The sequence below is a fragment of the Bubalus bubalis genome, chromosome 3 (genome assembly GCF_019923935.1).
Source record: "Bubalus bubalis isolate 160015118507 breed Murrah chromosome 3, NDDB_SH_1, whole genome shotgun sequence".
NCBI classification, from domain to species: Eukaryota; Metazoa; Chordata; class Mammalia; order Artiodactyla; family Bovidae; genus Bubalus; species Bubalus bubalis.
Genome location: NC_059159.1, coordinates 101936229 through 101954650, shown reverse-complemented (window position 1 = coordinate 101954650; position 18422 = coordinate 101936229). Strand labels below are relative to the sequence as shown.

Below are 18422 nucleotides of genomic sequence, written 5' to 3'. Positions count from 1 at the left end.
TTTCTAAATTCCATATATATGCGTTAGTATACTATATTGGTGTTTTTCTTTCTGGCTTACTTCACTCTGTATAATAGGCTCCAGTTTCATCCACCTCATTAGAACTGATTCAAATGTATTCTTTTTAATGGCTGAGTAATACTCCATTGTGTATATGTACCATAGCTTTCTTATCCATTCATCTGCTGATGGACATCTAGGTTGCTTCTATGTCCTGGCTATTATAAACAGTGCTGCGATGAACATTGGGGTACACGTGTCTCTTTCCCTTCTGGTTTCCTCAGTGTGTATGCCCAGCAGTGGAATTGCTGGATCATAAGGCAGTTCTATTTCCAGTTTTTTAAGGAATCTCCACGCTGTTCTCCATAGTGGCTGTACTAGTTTGCATTCCCACCAACACTGGAAGAGGGTTCCCTTTTCTCCACACCCTCTCCAGCATTTATTACTTGTAGACTTTTGGATCTCAGCCATTCTGACTGGTGTGAAAATTAGATTTTAATATCACAAACCCTACCTCTGTTTTTCCTGGGATTTTCTACTACATGTTCCTAGATCCTTTTGTTTATAAACTTTGGTAGAACTGCCAGCAAGAAATAACATACTGTTAGATATTGATTTATTTCCTCTGTGGCATTAATTGACTTTACTTCCCTTACATATAAACATACAGGCATAATTTTACACACAGAAACAAGCTTCATGAACAACTGTGATTCATTAATTCCCTTACCTGCATTTTTGGTCTGGTTCTTCCCTTCCCCTGATTTTTCCCTTCCTTCCAGTTCAGGCCCTTCTTTCATGCAGAGAAACCATGACGACAGGTACTGTTTATCTTCTGATTTCCCCCATGCTGCACACACACATCATCCTTGTTTACCTCTGTGTCTGTGAATATATCTGCATTTACACGCCTGGTCCCCTGCACACCCACTTCAAAATTCATATCTTACTTTTTTTGATTTGTGGTTAGCTCATGAGGCACCCAGCTTTTTCACCTTTCCAGTTTGCTGCAAATGTTGAATGACCATAGACTGTTCTTTGGCAACTTTTTGTGTAGTTGTAAGAGGATCAGGTTTGATGATCCTCTGAATTGGTCGTTGTCAACTTCCAGTGGCCAGCCACTGTTCTCCTCATCTTCAAGACTCTCAACTCCTTTGCAAAACTTCTTGAACCACCACTGCACATTTGTTAGCAGTTCCTGGGCCAAATGCATTGTTGATGTTGCGAATTGTCTCCTCTGCTTTATGACCTATTTTGAATTGCTCAAATTTGTTTTTTGTCTAACATCATTTCCCTAGTCTAAAATAAATATAAATTAAACAACAAGTAATAAGTCATTAGCAAAATTCCATAAAGTGGGAAATGTGCATTAAAATGATGTATAACATAATCATATTTGTTAAAGAATGTATTCCAATATCAAACAGCAGAGTTCAGTGCAAAACCACAAATACTTTTGCACCAACCTATATTTTAAGTAAGATAGAAAAGGCTTACTTCTTAGTAGGTCCAATCATAGTGGTAAGCCCTCATTCTTCCTCTAAGCTTGGTAGTATAGGGTTCTGTACCATGTGGCCTTATGAACTGGATTTTTGGCATGGACACAATGTGAAGGCCTCACTTAGGTATTAAATCTAAACTAAATGTTCTGATCCAGTTTTGCCAGAGCTAAACATTGGGGGCTATATTATACATTGGCTTAGTTTATTAATACTTTGATGTCATCCTTTGTAAAATATTCTTGAGAATGTTTCAGAGAGTGTAGCAATGACAAAACTAAGTCTAGGTTATTTGGTATATTCATCATCTATTGCTCTGCAACAAATTACCCTAAAACTTAACAGCTGAAAAAAAAAAACAAAAAACATTCATTAGGTGAGTCAAGAAGCTGGATGATTCTAGTGCAGGGTCTCTCAAAAGACTGCAACCAAGGTGTCAGCCAGGTCTTGCAGTTTCATTTGAAAGCTTAACTAGGGAAAGACTTACTTTCAAGCTTGTCACCTGGCTATTGATAGGCCTCAGAATATCTGCTTCCTAGCTCACTTACATGGGCCTCTCCACAGGCTGCCTCACAACATGGGACCTGAGAGCAAACACCCAAGATCAAAGCCATAGTCTTTTTATATCCTTATCTCAGGTGTGGCATCTTCTCACTCTTGCCATATTCTGTTCACTGTCAGTTCAGTTCAGTCACTCAGTCATGTCCAACTCTATGTGACCCCATGGACTGCAGCACACCAGGCTTCCCTGTCCATCACCAACTCCCAGAGCTTGCTCAAAATCATGTCCATCAAGTCAGTGATGCTGTCTAACCATCTCATCCTCTGTTGTCCCCTTCTCCTCCTGCCTTCAGTCTTTCACTCTCTTTTACTTTCAGTCAGTGTTCAGTATAAATGAGTTTATAGCCTACACTCAAAGGAAGGGGATTTTAAAAGAGCTTGAATATCAGAATGTAGAGAATATTGGGAGATAATTACAGAAGCTACCAATGACACAGCATGACCTTGGCTTAAGTAGCAGACATTTTTTTTCTCAAAGTTCTCGAGATAAGTCTTAAGATCAAGGTTCCAGTAGGGTTCAAGTTCTGGTGAAGGCTCTCTTCTTAGCTTGCCACATGGCAACGTTCTCACTATGTGTCCTCATGCGGCAGAGAGCACTGGTGTCTCTTCCTCTTCTTGTAATGGCAGTAGCCTTACAGGATGAAGGCCTCACTCTTATGACCTTATTTAACCTTTATGACCTCTTCAGAGGCCCTGTCTCCACCACATTGGGGTTAGGGCTTTATCATACAAATTTGAGGGGATGGGACATGGACATTCAGTCCATAACAGACCCTTATTCCATACAGCTCACTGACAGTGATATCATCGTCTATATTGTGAAAAAGAAAAGTTCTTCCTGGAAGTTAGTGACAGAAATTTAGAAATTCCCTGGCATGTCCTTTGGCTTATCTTAAAAAATAATGTTTATGTTTTGTTATGATGCCTTTTTGAAGTTATTTATATTTCAGCCTCTAATTCCTTTTGGAGAAATTAAATATTTAGGCTTACTATCCACCTACTAAAATATTATCTCCTTTTTCTGAAAGTTGTTTAATGTGAGTTTAGAGATACATCTTCTATTTCTAGCTGCTGAAATTGACTGTATAATCAGAATTAGTAATTTTTCTAGAAAACTTGAGATTTCTATCTTAATGTGATATGTGTTGTTTAAGGGTAATTTTGGGAGTGTGGAGATGTGCCGGTATGACCCTCTACAAGACAATACTGGGGAGGTGGTGGCTGTGAAAAAGCTCCAGCACAGTACTGAAGAGCACCTCAGAGACTTCGAAAGAGAAATTGAAATCCTTAAATCCTTGCAGCATGACAACATTGTAAAGTACAAAGGAGTCTGCTACAGTGCTGGTATGTTGCCCATTGATACTTTTTTTGAACTTAGGATATGTCTTTGGCATACTGGGTGATAGAAACATATGATGTCTCAAGATCTGGACTTAAAATATTCCAGTGCCCAGAGAAGGAAACATTCTTTATGACTGGAGATTGTGTTTGGTGTTGGGCTTTAACTACAGGAAATCCTTGATTACTTGGCTGATCATTCTTTTCAGTGAGGATGGTGGTTACCATTTTTGCTTTAGCGTAAGGGAATATCATTTCTAAAGAAAGAAATTGTTCATATTTTCTATGAAAATATTATTTTTTAATTAGATCCTTTTTATTCAGTATAGATGAAGAGAAAGTAAGCTTTCTCATCAGCTTATTTTGATTTGCATAAATGGTTACAGGAGATTAAAACATAAGTATTTCTAAAACTTTATGTTCAGACCATTTTGATTCAGAAAGTCAGTGTTCCTAACTACCACATGACCTTTAATTTATAATCAGGTTTTGTCATCTTAGACTCAGATTTTATATCTCTTTAGGTCATTCATACACAGTTATCTTATATTAGTTCATCAATAAAACATGGCAGAATAAAACATTACGTTCTCATTTGTGTGTTAATAGGCCGGCATAATCTAAGATTAATTATGGAGTATTTACCATATGGAAGTTTACGAGACTATCTCCAAAAACATAAAGAACGGATAGATCATAAAAAACTTCTGCAGTACACATCTCAGATATGCAAGGTACCTAATATCCTGACTATTTGTTGTAAATGAAAAGAGTTTGTGTTTAGTTGCTCAGTCATGTCTGACTCTTTTGGGACCCCATGGAGCCCGCCAGACTCCTTTGTTCATGGGTTTCTCTAGGCAAGATTATTGGAGTGGGTAGCCATTCCCTTCTCCAGAAGATCTTCCTGACCCAAGGATTGAACCTAGGTCTCCTGTATCACAGGTGGATTCTTTACCATCTGAGCCACAGGGAAGCCCAAATAAAGAGAATACGTTGAAGTAATTATTAAGAAATAATATATCTTTTTCTATTTTCTCTAGAATTTTCCTTAGATAATTAAGGGAGTAGGTAACCAGAAGACTAAATTGTTTATGTTTATTAAGCTGGCTGAAATAAAAATGTTATTTTATCCATAGGGGATGGAATATCTTGGTACAAAAAGATATATCCACAGGGATCTGGCAACAAGGAATATATTAGTGGAGAATGAAAACAGAGTTAAAATAGGAGATTTTGGATTAACCAAAGTCTTGCCACAAGACAAAGAGTACTACAAAGTGAAAGAGCCTGGTGAAAGTCCCATATTCTGGTGAGTATGTTTTAGTACCATAAAATGAAGTTTTAGAGCACAAACTTCAAGCTTTATTTTTATTTTTAGTAGTTTATCATTTATATATTTATAATAATAATCAATGAAGTTGATTGATGTTTTCCACTCCCTATGTTTTCCACTGGGAATTTTATGGTTTTGGGTCAAACATTCAAGTTTTTAATCTGTTTTGATGTTAATTTTTATATGTCGTGTAAGATAATGGTCTAATTTCATGCTTTTGCATATATCTGTGCAGTTTTCTCAACACCATTTATTGAAGAACTGTCCTTTCTCCATGCTACCTCCAGCTTTGTTCTTCTTTATCAAGGTTGTTCCCTTTCTCAAAGGATCTTTTGTAGTTTCATACAAACTTGAGAATTTTTTCTAGTTCTGTGGAGTTTCGATAAGAATTGCATTAGATCTGTAGATTGCTTTGAGTGCTGTTGTTGTTCAGTAGCCATGTTGTGTCTGACTCTCTGCGACCCCATGGACTGTAGCACACCAGGCCTCCCTGTCCTTCACCATCTGTCCCGGAGTTTGCCCAAGTTCATGTCGATTGTATCAGTGATGCCATCCAGCTATCTCATCCTCTGATGCCCTCTTCTCCTTCTGCCCTCAATCTTTCCTAGCTTCAGGGACTTTTCCAATGAGTCAGCTGTTCGCATCAGGTGACCAAAATTCTAGAGCTTCAGCTTCAGCCTCAGTCCTTCCAGTGAGTATTCAAAGTTGATGGATTTTGATCTCTTTGCTTTAAGATTGACTGGTTTGTTCTCCTTGCGGTCCACGGGACTCTCAAGAGTCTTCTCCAGCACCACAGTTTGAAAGCATCAATTCTTTGGCGCTCTACCTTCCTTATGGTCCAGTTCTCACATCCATACATGACTACTGGAAAGACCATAGCCTTGACTATATGGACCTTAGTCAGCAAACTGATGTCCTTCCTTTTTAATATACTGTCTAGGTTTATTATAGCTTTCTTCCAAGAAGCAAGCGTCTTCTAATTTCATGGCTGCAGTCACCATCTGCAGTGATTTTAGAGCCCAAGAAGAGGAAATCTATCACTGCTTCCACCTTTTCCCCTGCTCTATTTGCCATGAAGTGATGGGATCAGATGCTGTGATCTTGGTTTTGTAATATTGAGTTTTAAGCCAGCTTTTTCATTCTCCTCTTTAGAGGTTCTTTAGTTCCTCTTTGCTTTCTGCCACTAAAGTGGTATCATCTGCATATCTGAAGTTGTTGATATTTCTCCCAGCAGTCTTGATTACAGCTTGTAACTCATCCAGCCCAGCATTTCGCATTATGTGCTCTGTGTGTAAGTTAAATAAACAGGGTGACAATAAACAGCCTTTTCATACTCCTCTCTCAATTTTGAACCAGTCAGTTATTCCATATAAGGTTCTAGCTGTTGCTTGTTGACCGGCATACATGTTTCTCAGGAGACAGGTAAGATGGTCTGGTATTACCATCTCTTGAAGAATTTTCCAGATTTTTGTGATCCACACTATCACAGACTTTAGCGTAGTCAGTGAAACAGGTAGATATTTTTCTGGAATTGCCTTGATCCAGTGAATGTTGGCAACTTGATCTCCAAGTTGTTCTTGCTTGAACATCTGGAAGTTCTCGGTTCATGTAGTGCTGAAGCCTAGCTTAGGGGATTTTGAGCATAACCTTACTAGCATGGGAAATGAGTTCAATTGTCTGGTAGTTTGAGCATTCTTTAGTACTCTGCTTCTTGGGAATTGGGATGAAGATCAACTTTTTCCTGTCCCGTGGCCACTGCCGAGTTTTTCAAAGTTGCTGACATATTGAGTGCAGCACTTTAATAGTTATTTAGGTTGGTCATAGCTTTTCTTCCAAAGAGCAAGCATCTTTTAATACCATGGCTACAGTCACCATCCAGTGATTTTGGAGCCTAAGAAAATAAAATCTGTCACTGTTTCCATTGTTTCACTATCTATTTGCCATGAAGTGATGGGACCAGATGCCATGATCTTAGTTTTTTGAATGTTGAGTTTTAAGCCAGCTTTTTACTGTCCTCTTTCACCTTCATCAAGAGGCTCTTCAGTTCCTCTTCACTTTCTGCCATTTTCAGTCTTTATTTCTGCCCTCGTCTTTGTTCTTTCCTTCCTTCTAATAACTTAGGACTTTGATCTTCTTTTTCTAGTTACTTTAGGTGTAAATTCAGACTGTGAGATTTTTCTTATTTCTTGAGGTAGGCCTGTATTGTTATGAGCTTCCTTCCTAGAACTACTTTTGGTGCATTCAGTAGATTTTGGTGTGCTTTATTTCTGTTTTCATTTGTCTTTGGATGTTATTTTTCTCTTTTGATTTCTGAATTGACCTACTAGTTGTTTAGTAGCATGTTTATTTTTTAAATTTTATGTTTATTATTTTTGGCTGCACTGGATCTTTGTTGCTGTGCTCCGGCTTTCTCTAGTGTGGCTAACAGGGGCTGTTTTCTAATTGCAGTGCCCTGGCTTCTGTTGCGGTGGCTTCTCCTGTTGGATAGCATGGGCTCTAGGGTGTGCAGGCTTCAGTAGTTGTACAGGGGCTCAGTAGCTGCAGCTTGTAGGCTGTAGAGCATGGACTCAGTAGTTGTGGCACATGGGCTTAGTTGTCTCGTGGCATATGCAATCTTCCCAGACGAGGAATTGAACCAGTGTCGCCTGTATTGCAAGGTGGATTCTTAACCACTGGACCACCAGGGAAGCCCCAGCATGTTATTTAATCTTCATATTTTTGTGGTTTTCCAGTTTTCTTACCGTGATCTCTAATTTCATACCATTGGAAAGGATGGTTGATATGATTTCAGTCTTCTTGAATTATTGAGACAACTCGTGGCTTAATATGTGATCTGTCTTGAAATATTCCATGTGCACCTTAGAAGAATGAGTATTCTGTACATACCTTTGAACTCCATCTCACCTAATATGTCATTTAAGGCCAGCTGTTTCCTTATTGATTTTTCTGTGAAGGATCTATCCACTGCTGTAAGTGGGGTGTTAAAGTCCCCTACTGTTGTTATTGTATTGTTTTTAATTTCTCCCTTTAGGTCTGATAATATTTGCTTTATATATTTTGGTGCTCCTATATATGTATAAATGTGTATTTATAAATATATTTTCCCTTCCATCTAGTCTGTGTGTGTCTTTACTTCTGAAATGAATCTCTTTTATGTATACATAGATACATACACACATGATGCAATTGTATGTACATACACATACAATGGAATACTACTTAGCCTTAAAAAATAATGAAATTTTGTCATTTGCAACAACATGGATGAATTTAGAGGGTCAGACAGAGAAAGATAAATACTGTATGATATCACTTATATTTGAGATCAAAAATACAACAAACTAGTGAATATAACAAAAAAAGAAGCAGACTCACAGATACAGAGAGTAAACTAGTGGTTACAAGTAGGGAGGGGCATTATGGGGGTGGCCGAATGGGAGGTACAAACTACTGGATGTAAGATAGGCTACGGGGATATATTTGTTCAACATGGAGAATATAGCTAATATTTTGTACTAACTGTAAATGGTGTATAACCTTTAAAAATCATATAAAAATTTTTTTAAAAATCAGGTGCAAAAAAGGTGTATTAAACCAACATTAAATAAACTTGCAAAAATGTAAAACATACAACTCTAAATACAAAATTTGTTGTTTTGGAAAACAGTTATTTTTTTATAAAAATATTATTTATGCTAGTATTACTGGGTTTATTGTTATTTTTAATGATACTTTTATGTCTCCTTGGTTTTGAAATCTAATATGGTAAATATTAGTAGATACAACCCACATAAACAAAAGCTTTGGGGGCACATCAGTAAATTTTTAGTGTATAGGGGACTTCATACCAGAACTGGACGTATAGAGGGTGCATTGTGTTAAGGAGAGGCTAACAGCAGAGAGGACTACTTAGACAACTTTTTCAGGTATCTAGGTCATTGATTTTGAAACCCTTTGTGCATATATACCCATTGAAAGAATTATCAAAAGCTATATTCATTATGAAACATTTAAAAATTTTATATGGTTGTAAATATTTTGTAAAGTATTATAAATAATAACATTAATACAAGGTGTATCAATCCTTTAGAGGTATACAGTGAAATCCAAATGCCACAGCAACTTGATAAAGATTGTCACCCACTTAAAAAGGTATAGGAAGAGACTTTCTTTTTGATAGAAACTTTATGTTATTCCTTTTTCTCTTTAAAATTATGTTTACACCTCCCTTCTCAGAATTCTGCATAATGTATTTTATTTTGCACTTGGAATATATCTTGATAATCTCCTTTGTAACCAAAATACATATATAAATTGAAATAATTTTAAAATTTCCTGTGACCACAAAACTATTCATTTTTTTCCTTCTGGATTGAACTATCACTGAAGTTACTGTCAGGGTGCAATTTCCAATGCAATATAAATGAATTATTAATTTGGATTAGTAATTTGACTAGTTCTTTAAAAATGTTTATTGCAATCATTTCTTAATGAGATATGGAGTTTTTTTTTTTCCCCCCTCCAACTAGTCCATATAGCCTTAGATAAATATTATTTACTTGTATAAAGGGACCAGATTCAACATAAATTCCAAGTTTATTTTTGTTTTTGTAAGCACAGAGAAAACTTTTTTGTATAAGTGAGATGGAAATGGAAAGAGTTTTGTTATGTCATTCACGTTTGTGACTTGTGATAAGCAAAACAGTTTGCAGTGATCTACCGATAGAATTTGTTAGCTGGCAATTTCATTAGATCCATTCTGTTTTCAATTTCATAGAAAACAAAGAATTAAACCCACTTCATTTTCAAAAGTGGATTTACTACCCAGTCATTAGGGTCTTTCATTTTCTCAGTTTCCAGGAAGTATGCCAAAAATTTTTTTTCAAATTAATTCAAATCATGGTATTATTCTCATGTAGAGGCATCTTGTTTATACATTTATAAAAAGTTAAGAAACAATATTAATTTTGATACAGTATTTTAAATAATGTTTTATAATTTTTAAATACATGATTTAAATATGGCAATCCCTTGCGCTATCTCAAAGATTGAGTCACTTAATGAGGAATGTCCTTCATTCAATCTGCTTAGCAATACCAGGCCTCATAAACAAATACACTTATTTTCTGACAGAAAAAACCTTAGTTCATTTTTCAGTTCAAGTAATTAATGTTATGAAATACTGTTTTTAAAAAATCATTATAAACTATAGAACACATGTGCAGAGAGACAAGTTTGCAATGAAGCTAACAAGGCATATCTGTCAGAGTTCCTTCTTCTTGAGATTCTTTCTTTTCTAATTTTAAATATTCACTTTCATACCTAACTTTATATTCTTATCATAAAGAAAGCCCCTAAAGCTTTGGGCCCTGTATTTCTTCCTGAATATCTGGGAAGATTAATCACAAAGGAAGTCAGGATAAGCTTATGTGTATGCATGCATGCTAAGTCGCTTCAGTTGTGTCTGACTCTTTGTGACCTCATGAACTGTAGCCTTCCTGTCCAGAGGAGGACTGCAGGCTCCTCCGTCTGTGGGATTCTCCAGGTGAGGATAGTGGAGTGGGTTGCCGTGCCCTCCTCCAGGGCAGGATAAGCTTAAGATGATATATATTTAGTATAATTAATTTCCTTATTAAACAATTAGGATAAATCGCTTCTCATTACTTAATTTCCTAATACATAATACAGAATAAAATATTGTTAAGATTATGTTTTATGAAGTAAGGCATATGGTAAAAGGCCTATTACTCCTTCAGTAAATAAATGTTTTAGGGAAATTGAACTCTGATGTTTGACTTTGTGCTGCTCAGTCGCGTCAACTCTTTGCAACCTGTAGACTGTAATTCACCAGGGATTTTCCAGGCAAAAATACTGGAGTGAGTTTCCATTTCCTTCTCCAGCAAATCTTCCCCACCCAGTGATCCAGCCCATGTCTCTTGCATCTCCTGCATTGATAGGTGGATTCTTTACCAGTATTGCCACCTGGGAAGCCTGATGTTTGACTTTGGGGACTCACTAATAAGAAGCTTGTATAAAAATCAGAAACCTTATCATTGATCATGATCAAGATTTTATGTGTTTAATGAAAAAGAAAGCTATATACTGCTAGAAACTAATCAGATAGTTAGCATATTGTTTTATTTTCATAGTAGCAAGTAAAAATATTAAGTGTTTTATATAAGTAAATGAGGTCAACTAATTTTTACATAAATATTTCAGGAGTTGATAGAATATATTTTAACTAACTTATTGAAAAGTAAACACTAAAGTTTGAAAGAAATCATAATTTTTATCCATCAGATTTAGCCACCATATTTTTTAAAATATGTAATTTCATTTAAAAGAGTCATTGTCATCTATATTGCTTTTATTGTTCAAAAGTGTTGTTTAGCTTACAGCTTGCCCTGTAGGTTTGTATTAAGAACTAAGGGAAAATGCTTCTGCTGAGATTTTTTTTTAAATTATTAAAGCAGGGTTTTGAATTAATGACAAATCCTTATACTGCTCTTGCTATAGAGCCCCTTGGAAAATATTTGTATATTTTTCTGCTTACTCCTCACCTGGTTTGAAGATCTCTGTACTAGTCATGAGATAAAGATCTAACGAAGACTGTAATGGCAGTATTGGATTGGGGGGCTGATTGGAGACATATCTAAGACATACTAAAGAAACTTAGTGACTCAGTAGACTTTGGAGTGAGAGATGAGTCAAATATAATTCTTAAGATTTTGAATTTAGAGAGTTAGATTTGATGTCATTCATTGATTGCACAGAGAAAGCAAAATAATCTTGTACAGGTGGGCTGGATTTCTTTTTGCCCATGGAACTTTAATGTGTAAATTTTCAGTAAGTCTGAAACATAAGAGAAATGTCAAAGATAAAGTGGCTGTAAATTTGGGAGACCTTACTGTATAAGTGGATGATACTATCTAAGGGAAATTTTTTGAAAGAGAGGAAAAGCTCTGATGATGGAACTTGGGGGAAACCCAACTTTAGAGAATTGAGAAAAGGAGGGAACGTGCTGGGGAAATGCCATTAAAAACGAATCTCCTCGCAACCCAGAAAGCCTCTCCCCCAAAACAGAACAGAAAGAAAACACTTTCGTTACTGAATAAACATTAATCCAGAAAGTAATATGCACCATAAGCAGTCTGCTAAGAGGTTGCCAAAAAACAGAAAGAAATCTCACTCTTGGATATGGCCAAGCCAGTTCAACTCATTCCATATATGTTCTCAGGATAAACAGTAACTAGTCCTCAAGTAAGAGGACTCGACAGCATCATCTGTCACACATAAGTTCATCCTAAATTCACTTAGTAATAGGAGTGCCCATTTGTGTTAGCTAATTGGCTTTATCCAAAGGAAAAATAAACTTCTCATATTTTTATGATAGGAGATAGTTTTGCAACTTGCAGGAGGCACCAGCCCAAGTTAGGCTCCTGCCCTCCCACTTAAACTGGGATGTAGGGGCATGATCTTCCTTGATAACTACATTCTGAAGAGGTGGTTTCCAGGTTCTTGAGAAAGACATTGCTATATGTAAACCTGGCAAGAGGCTTTTAAACAAAAGCTTTTAAAAAGATTTTTACATATATTTCAAATAGAGAATTCACAATTCTACATTTTCTACATTTTCTAAAGTAAATGAGAGAGTCCTTTCCCTCCTTTTCTACATGGGCTTCTTTTTTCCTTTGTATTTATCCTTACATATGTAATGTGAAAATGAAGGGAGAAATTACAGAGTGCTTTCATGAAAGCCAAAGTAAGAGAATATTTTGCAAAGGTTGATGAAGTAGTACTCCTCTTCAAGGAGGTTATATTCCATTTGTGGGATAAACTAACATAACTAAATATGTAAATTTTTAAAATAAATATTAAAATAATGGTAAGTCGTGTAGTATAGACTGAAAGTACAATAGAAATTCAGTAGCATGAGGTCATTAAGACCTTAAGCAGTTAGAGAAGGATTCTAGAAGTGAGGAACCATAGGCTGAAGGAGAGAAGGAGATTTTGAAGGAGAGATTCAGTTCATATAATTCATATTTTAAATCTAAGTTTAAAACAGATCTTTCATTATTCTCTATAGTGAATATAAACAGAATATAAATGTTGTGGACCATGATATGCATAATCCATTGGCCAAAATTCTCCCTTGGGTAGTGTTAATACTTGAGGGAAAGGATGACGCCATTTTCCCCTGTGACTTTCTATTTTCTATGTTCCCTCTTTTAATCACCCCCTTTCAGGTTAACAGTTATTTGTTTTATATGTTAATAGCTTCAAGTCTTCTCCAGCTTAAAAGGCACTTTTTTCTTTAGGATACTTGCATGCATGCCAAGTCACTTCAGTTGTGTCTGACTCTGTTTGACCTTATGGACTGCAGCTTGCCAGGCTCCTCTGACCATGGATTCTCCGAGCGAAAATACTGGAGTGGATTGCCATGTCCTCCTCCAGGGGATCTTCCCAACTCAGGGATCAGACCCTAGTCTCCTGCATTGCAGGCAGATCCTTTACCATCTGAGCCACCAGGGAAGCCCCCCTAGGATACTTATCTGGATTCATTTTAAGCTTAACTTGGAAAGATCAGCTTTTTTTTTTTTTTTTTTTTTTTCATTTCTTTGAAAGTACTGTGCAGTTAACCTTGGTGTTAAGGAGACAAAATTAATTTTTTTTTTTTTTTTTTTTTTTGCTTTTAGTTATCTTTGTGTGTTGTGGTTCCCAAGACGAGCCTCAGGTTTGATCATTCACTGGAAGGACTCATAGGACTCAGCATACAGTCATAAGCATGACTATGACTCTTACAGAGAAAGGATGGAAAGAAAAATCAGGAAAAGGAAAAGACTCTGTGGCAATGCCTGGAGGAAACCAAGCACATGTTTTCAAGTGTCCTCTCCCAGTAAAGTCAAATGGGACACACTTAATTCCCCCAGCAATAAATTCTGACTACATGTATGAAATGTCATCTACTAAGGAAACTTAATAGAGACTCAGTGCCCACAGTTTTTATTGGAACTGATCCATGTAGATATTTTCTGTCTGGCATATACCAAAACTCTAGACTCATATTGTCTATGGAAATGGTTTAGGTGCAGTAAGCCACTTCTGTCATTTAGGGAATTGTGGAAACCCTCCTGAATGTAACATCCCAGGTACCAGTCAAGTGTCAGCATTCAACCAACAGACCTTTTTGATGATTGCAAACTCAGGCCTGATGTGTTAACCCTTTTCTGTACACCTTGTTTTTTATTTTGTTTTTAAATCCAGTGATTTGCAGGTAAAATCGAGTTGGCACATCAAGTAACTCTTTTAAATATATTACAGGTATGCACCAGAATCACTGACAGAGAGCAAGTTTTCTGTGGCTTCAGATGTTTGGAGCTTTGGAGTGGTTCTGTATGAACTTTTCACATATATTGAGAAGAGTAAAAGCCCACCAGCGGTCAGTATGCTTTTTGTTTACTTTAATTTTTTTTTAATGTGAGAAAAGCGTTTCGAAAGAATAATAGTAAACTTAGGGTTATTTTAGAGTTCCTATTGGTTATTTATAAGACAACAAGCAACAAAATAACCCCCAAACTAACTCATTAAATTAACTTGAGGTTTTGAAAGGTGGGGATTGTAGTACTGTTTAATATAGTCTCTTATTATTATTTTTAGTAAATCCAATAAACTCATTCATCCCAGGAATTATTGCAAATGTTAAACCTTTTAAAGTAATATTTTTCCTATTCATTGTATAGTTTTAATATAGGACAGTATAGAAAAGAAAATGAAAGTAATCTCTAATTCAGCTACTCACAGGTAACCACTTTAATACTGTAGTATGTTTTCTTTCAGGATTCTTTTAATTTTATATGTAAAAATTAAATTTTATTAAAAAGTTTTATTTATAAAATGAGTCATACTGTACAGTTTGCTTTCCTGCTTTTTCATTAGATTATAACATGGACATTTTCCTGTGTTAATAAATACTTACTACAAATATGACTTCTAATTTCTTGGTGATGTTTCAACATAAAGATACAGTTTCTGGACAATCATTTTCTGTTTTTCAGCCTTTTAAGTAACACTCATTGAACATAGTGGCTATCCTTATATATAAATATTTATGTTTATCTCTGGTTGTCATCTTAGAGCGAAAATGTAATTATATGTGAAACATTATGAGCTCTTACATATAATAGATTTTGATGATTTCAAAATGCTCTCCAGGAAATCTGTATCTCAATTAGACTCTCAGTAGCTGTGCATAGGGGTATGTATTTTATCATTTGTCCGTGTCGACTGTTAAATTTCCACGCAGTTTTGCCAAATTGATGAGAGAGAAGTTGTAGCGATTTGATTTTAATTTGCATTTCTGCCTTTAGTGTGCTTGAGTACATATTTATTGGGCATTTGGGGTAAGTGCATATGTGTGCATTGTATCCTCATGTACTTTGCCCATTTTTATATTGGTAATTTTTCTTGCCAATATACAAGAGTCTTCTGTATTTAAATAAATGTGTTCATTGTAAATATTCCTCTACCTTATGGTTCAGACTTTAATCTTATGAAATTTAAACATATGAACATCTCTCCATTCCATTTATGCTTTAATATTCATTCTGCATTTTTTTATGTCCTCTTCTACATTCAGCTTTTTATTTCAACTGAAATGTGATATGATGTGTTAAAACAAAGTGTGTTTTTAGTTCACTGGTTTTGAATTCTTCTCAGGGGATTTGTGTTGAGGGTGTTATAGTTACAGAAATGGCATTATAGAGGTTCCACATTTAACAATCTTTTATGAAGTATGACTGAAAAGGAAGTTTTTGAAGTTAAAATAGCCTGGTTTTTAAAAGTTTCAAGGTAAGGAAACATACATACATGAGATTTTCCCCATTTACTCTAAGAAATTGAGAATTCTGCTTCAAATTAAATGTACCAAAAATATGTGATTAAAAAGTGGGTTTGTGTTTCAGGAATTTATGCGTATGATTGGCAATGACAAACAAGGACAGATGATTGTGTTCCATTTGATAGAACTCCTGAAGAATAATGGAAGATTACCAAGACCAGATGGATGCCCAGATGAGGTAACAAAAATTTTTTTTATCCACAGTAATCATGCATTTTCATTCTCTTTTTACCCAAGGATTTCAGGTCAGTTTATGCAGTTCACTGGACTTTTAGATAAATAGCATAAACATGACTGTGGATGTAGGTATAGCCATGACATATGCCTCTATGAAAAAATTAAGTGGGAGTTCCGAATTCATGTCTTCACCAATTAAAAAATGGAGCTTGTGTTCATTGTAATTTTGGTTTATTTTCCCTTTTACAGATATATGTGATTATGACAGAATGCTGGAACAATAATGTAAACCAGCGCCCCTCTTTCAGAGACCTAGCAGTTCGAGTTGATCAAATAAGGGACAACATGACTGGATGAAAGAAATGAACTTCACTCTGAGACCAGGATAGACTTACAGAACAAAGTTTTGTATTTCATATTGCTGTGGACTTTTGTTACGTATATCATTATTATGTATATCACAATATTTGCCAGCAAAAGTGTGGAAATACCTGCTTAAAACTTTCGAAGTTTAGTGAGTTTTTCTTCATGAGGATACCAGCCAAAGACATTGATGAAAAGTCGTTAGCAAAGAGTTTTGTAAAATGTTTTGGGAACCTGATCAGTCAGTTAACATCACTTTTCTTTGGCAAAAAAAGAAAATTAGACATTTTTCAACTAAGAATTATAAGAGATTAAAAAATTGTAAATTTTAAATATATACAGAATACGTATGTACAGTTTTTACCATAGTGAATGTATGACACCTTGGCATCTTGTGTGATGTTTTACACAAGGGCTGGTGTTCATCAATAATGTTTTATAATTTTTCCATAGTTCTATGATAACTTCACTCTATAGACAAATTAAGATGCTCAGATAATTGAATATGCACCTTTTTGTCCTCGCGCATTTATGTCACTGGCCAGCAATATAAGCAGATGTATACTTCAGCTTGTTGTTCTGTGTACTGTAAATATTTTTCAAAGCAGAGGGAACAAATGTTTAGTTTTATTTGTATAGGGAATTTTCCTGACCCTCTAGAATACATTTTGAAATGGAACAAGTTTACAAAGATTAACACAATATATTTTCTTATTTGTCTCCCTTGTATCTGTTTGTGGCACGTATGTTTTTTAAATATAACTATCTCCAGATTTTTTCTAAGACCACCGTGAACAGTTTTCTTTTAAAAATTTGAGATTACAAATGCCAGGAATATTGTCATCCCTTGAGCTGTTGGTTACCAATAAGATTCTTCAATCCTGGGACCTATGGTCATGCATTAAATTTAAGTGTAAGCTATGATAGAGATTTTGTTTTTCATATATATAATCCTACTAAGATGCACAGTGGTTTAGGAATTTTTTTCTAAAGAATGTATATTTTAGGGATTTCAGAAATCTATTGCAGTCATAAAAGAGATCTTTTTTGTTGTTGTTAGATTCTTATATACAAGGGAGAAATTAAATTGATTTTTTAAAATGATTATTAATTTTATTCAAAAATGCCAGTAGAAAATTCTTAATGTATATCTTGAAGAAAAATGAGTGTTTTCAATTAAGTATAAAGGGATGTTTATTATTGTTGTCCTTTTAGTGCTACTCCATTTTAGACATCATACCTAAAATATGGTGGGGTGTGTGTGTGTGTGTGTGTGTGTGTTATTTATACAAAGTTTAAAATACTTGGAATTTTGGTTAGAAAGAAAATAGTTCATTTTCAGTGCTATATGCTGCTGCTTTTTTTTTTTTTTTTTTTTACTTAAAGACTTTAGATTATCTTTCTAACTTTCAGAGCTGGTTTTTAAATGCTTATTATATAAGAAAAAAAATGCCTCACACATAAAGTTTGAGTTTTTTTGTTGGAAGGAAAGGGAAGAAATGCTTTTTATGTTAACTTGAAATACAATACTCTTGAAAGTATTTGGGCTTCCTTCATAGCTCAGTTGGTAAAGAATCTGCCTGCAATGCAGGAGACCCTGGTTCGATTCCTGGGTTGGGAAGATCCCCTGAAGAAGGGATAGGTTACCCACTCCAGTGTTTTGGGGCTTTCCTTGTGGCTAAGCTGGTAAAGAATCTGCCTGCAATGCAGGAGACACCAATTCGATCCCTGGGTTGGGAAGATCCCCTGGAGAAGGGAAAGGCTACCCACTTCAGTATTCTGGCTTGGAGAATTCCATGGACTGTATAGTCCATGGGGTTGCCAAGAGTCAGACACGACTGAGTGACCTTCACTTACTTTAAAACATTTTACCAAATGTAGTTACCAAACACACAAATCTTCTAAAATGATAATGTATTGGATTTTAAAAGATTTCTAGTAAATATTTTGATGAAAGTTGACTATAATTTTTATTTAATTTGTAAAAAGACTCCTCCAGGATCTGTATATGTAATGTTAATGCACTTAAGAGATCTTCTGTTTTGCTACTTTTCAAGTCAAAAATAGCATATCATATATGTTTGATCTCAGATTTTTGTACTAAAACTTAGGTACCTGAAGTAGATTCTTAAAAGTTGATAACATTTTGTTTATAAAAATAAGAATGTTAACTAGATTTCTTTTAAAATAGTTTTTCTTTTAATGCTTCAGTTTTTAGTTTTAGGAGAAAATTCCATATATCTAAAGTTTCTAG

General features: G+C 35.2%; 1 protein-coding gene across 5 annotated transcripts in view; it reads left to right on the top strand.

Annotated features, from left to right (window-relative positions):
- The window catches only part of JAK2 (Janus kinase 2), a 120223-nt gene extending 103134 nt beyond the window's left edge, over positions 1-17089 (top strand). For 4 of the 5 annotated variants that reach the window (XM_006068203.4, XM_006068204.4, XM_044939907.2 and 1 more), the window contains 6 exons: positions 3215-3404; positions 4008-4132; positions 4535-4707; positions 14053-14170; positions 15693-15806; positions 16055-17089. In XM_006068203.4, coding sequence (XP_006068265.1) covers positions 3215-3404; positions 4008-4132; positions 4535-4707; positions 14053-14170; positions 15693-15806; positions 16055-16162 — 828 coding nt within the window. In that variant the 3' untranslated portion in view covers positions 16163-17089. Of the gene's footprint in view, positions 1-3214; positions 3405-4007; positions 4133-4534; positions 4708-13427; positions 13928-14052; positions 14171-15692; positions 15807-16054 lie in introns of those variants that run through there. The other variant, XM_025281549.3, reaches the window with a different exon arrangement.
- The last annotated feature ends 1333 nt before the right edge of the window (positions 17090-18422 follow it).